General features: G+C 40.7%; 1 protein-coding gene across 1 annotated transcript; it reads right to left on the bottom strand.

Annotated features, from left to right (window-relative positions):
* Window positions 1–743: 743 nt before the first annotated feature.
* Window positions 744–1,198, bottom strand: LOC133093202 (translationally-controlled tumor protein-like). The gene has a single exon (XM_061192957.1). It carries the CDS (start codon window positions 1,158–1,160, stop codon window positions 744–746), a length of 417 nt encoding a protein of 138 aa, XP_061048940.1. The 5' UTR covers window positions 1,161–1,198.
* Window positions 1,199–1,474: the final 276 nt, after the last annotated feature.

Raw genomic sequence — 1,474 nt, 5'->3', positions numbered from 1 at the left:
TCTCTGGCTATTTTACTGGTGCTTTCTAAAAAGCTCATAAACACTTTTTGACACTATAGGACTGTGTACAAGTTTATAGTATACAATCTTACTTGTTGCTGCTCTGCTCTGTAGAATGTTAGAAGTAAAAACAAAAAAATATGTACCTACACGTGGTGGTTATTTGTGGGACAGCAACATACAGTTTCTTTTTTTTTTTTTTTGCTTCCAACTGTGTTAGTCTTTTTTTGTTCTTTAGGTAATCTCTTCCAGAGTTAACTACTTCCATTTGTAGGTGATGAAATGGGTAAGAAATCCACTTCAAATGCTGGCACTGCTATGAGCATGGTCTTTCCCTTTACTTCAACTCAATTACTTTTGATTCTTGTTTATATTACAAGTGCCAGAAGTGGTTTTTACTGTAGAAGTTATCTGAAGATGGTCTTATGCTTTCTAGTAGTGGTCTACAACCAGGCTCTAGCTTCTCCAAGAAGGCTACACAGGATGGATTTAGATATTACATATTAAACTAGAGTCATTCTCTCAAATGAGTTTAAATGCATTTTATTTTTAGACAACCTACGTGACATACCTTTTTTCTCAAAAACAATGCTTCCCCTCCAAATAAATCAACTGTTAAAATAAATGAAGAGCTCAAAATGACATCAGTCCCATTTGTCTAAGTCCTGGTGTTGTGTGGATGGAAAGCTGCAGCCAGTCAGTTATGACGACAGGTGCTAGATCCAAAGGAACAGCCAAATTTGTTAACATGTTTCCATTTCTAAACCACCCTTAAAGAAAATCATATATGGGCTCACACCATCCTCACGGTAGTCTAGCAGAACAGACATGCTATCTGGATTCATATTTTCACCAATAAGGAGCTGACAGTTGTTGAAATTAGCAAGTATGTGCTTGATTTGTTCTGCAGCCCCTGTCATAAAACGTTTTACTCTTTCTGGTCTCTGTTCTTCAAGTTTCCCTTTGATGGACTTCATGTAATCTTTGACGTACTTCTTGTAAGCTTCTTTTGTGTAGCTGGTTTCCTGCAAGTGATGGTTCATGACAATATCGACACCAGTGATTTCTGTGCTTTCTGTACCTTCCTCCTCTGGGCCTTCAGCAGAGGCATTTCCACCAGTGAGTGAGTCATCAATGTTACCCTCTGTCCTACTGACCATCTTCCCCTCCACCTCCAGACACAGCCCTTTGGCGACCTGCCTGATCTTGTAGATGTCGGAGAGCACCTCAGCATGGCTGATGAGGTCCCGGTAGATGGAGCTGCCGGGAGCTCAGAGCAAGCGCTGTGCAGTCAGAGCGGCGCTGGGCCTGGGCCAGGGGCGGAGGCGAGGGAAAGGACGGAAACGCAACATGCAGTTTCTTTAACAGGTCAAGGATTATATACCACTTGAAAAGGCAAACTCATGATAACAATCAATCTGGAAAAATAGCTGTCGCTATACATTTAAGGAAATTCTTTATAAGAACATAAATT

The sequence above is a fragment of the Eubalaena glacialis genome, chromosome 6 (assembly GCF_028564815.1).
Source record: "Eubalaena glacialis isolate mEubGla1 chromosome 6, mEubGla1.1.hap2.+ XY, whole genome shotgun sequence".
Classification (NCBI taxonomy): Eukaryota; Metazoa; Chordata; class Mammalia; order Artiodactyla; family Balaenidae; genus Eubalaena; species Eubalaena glacialis.
The sequence above is the reverse complement of the archived record's forward strand: the minus strand, read 5'-3'. Positions and strand labels throughout refer to the sequence as shown.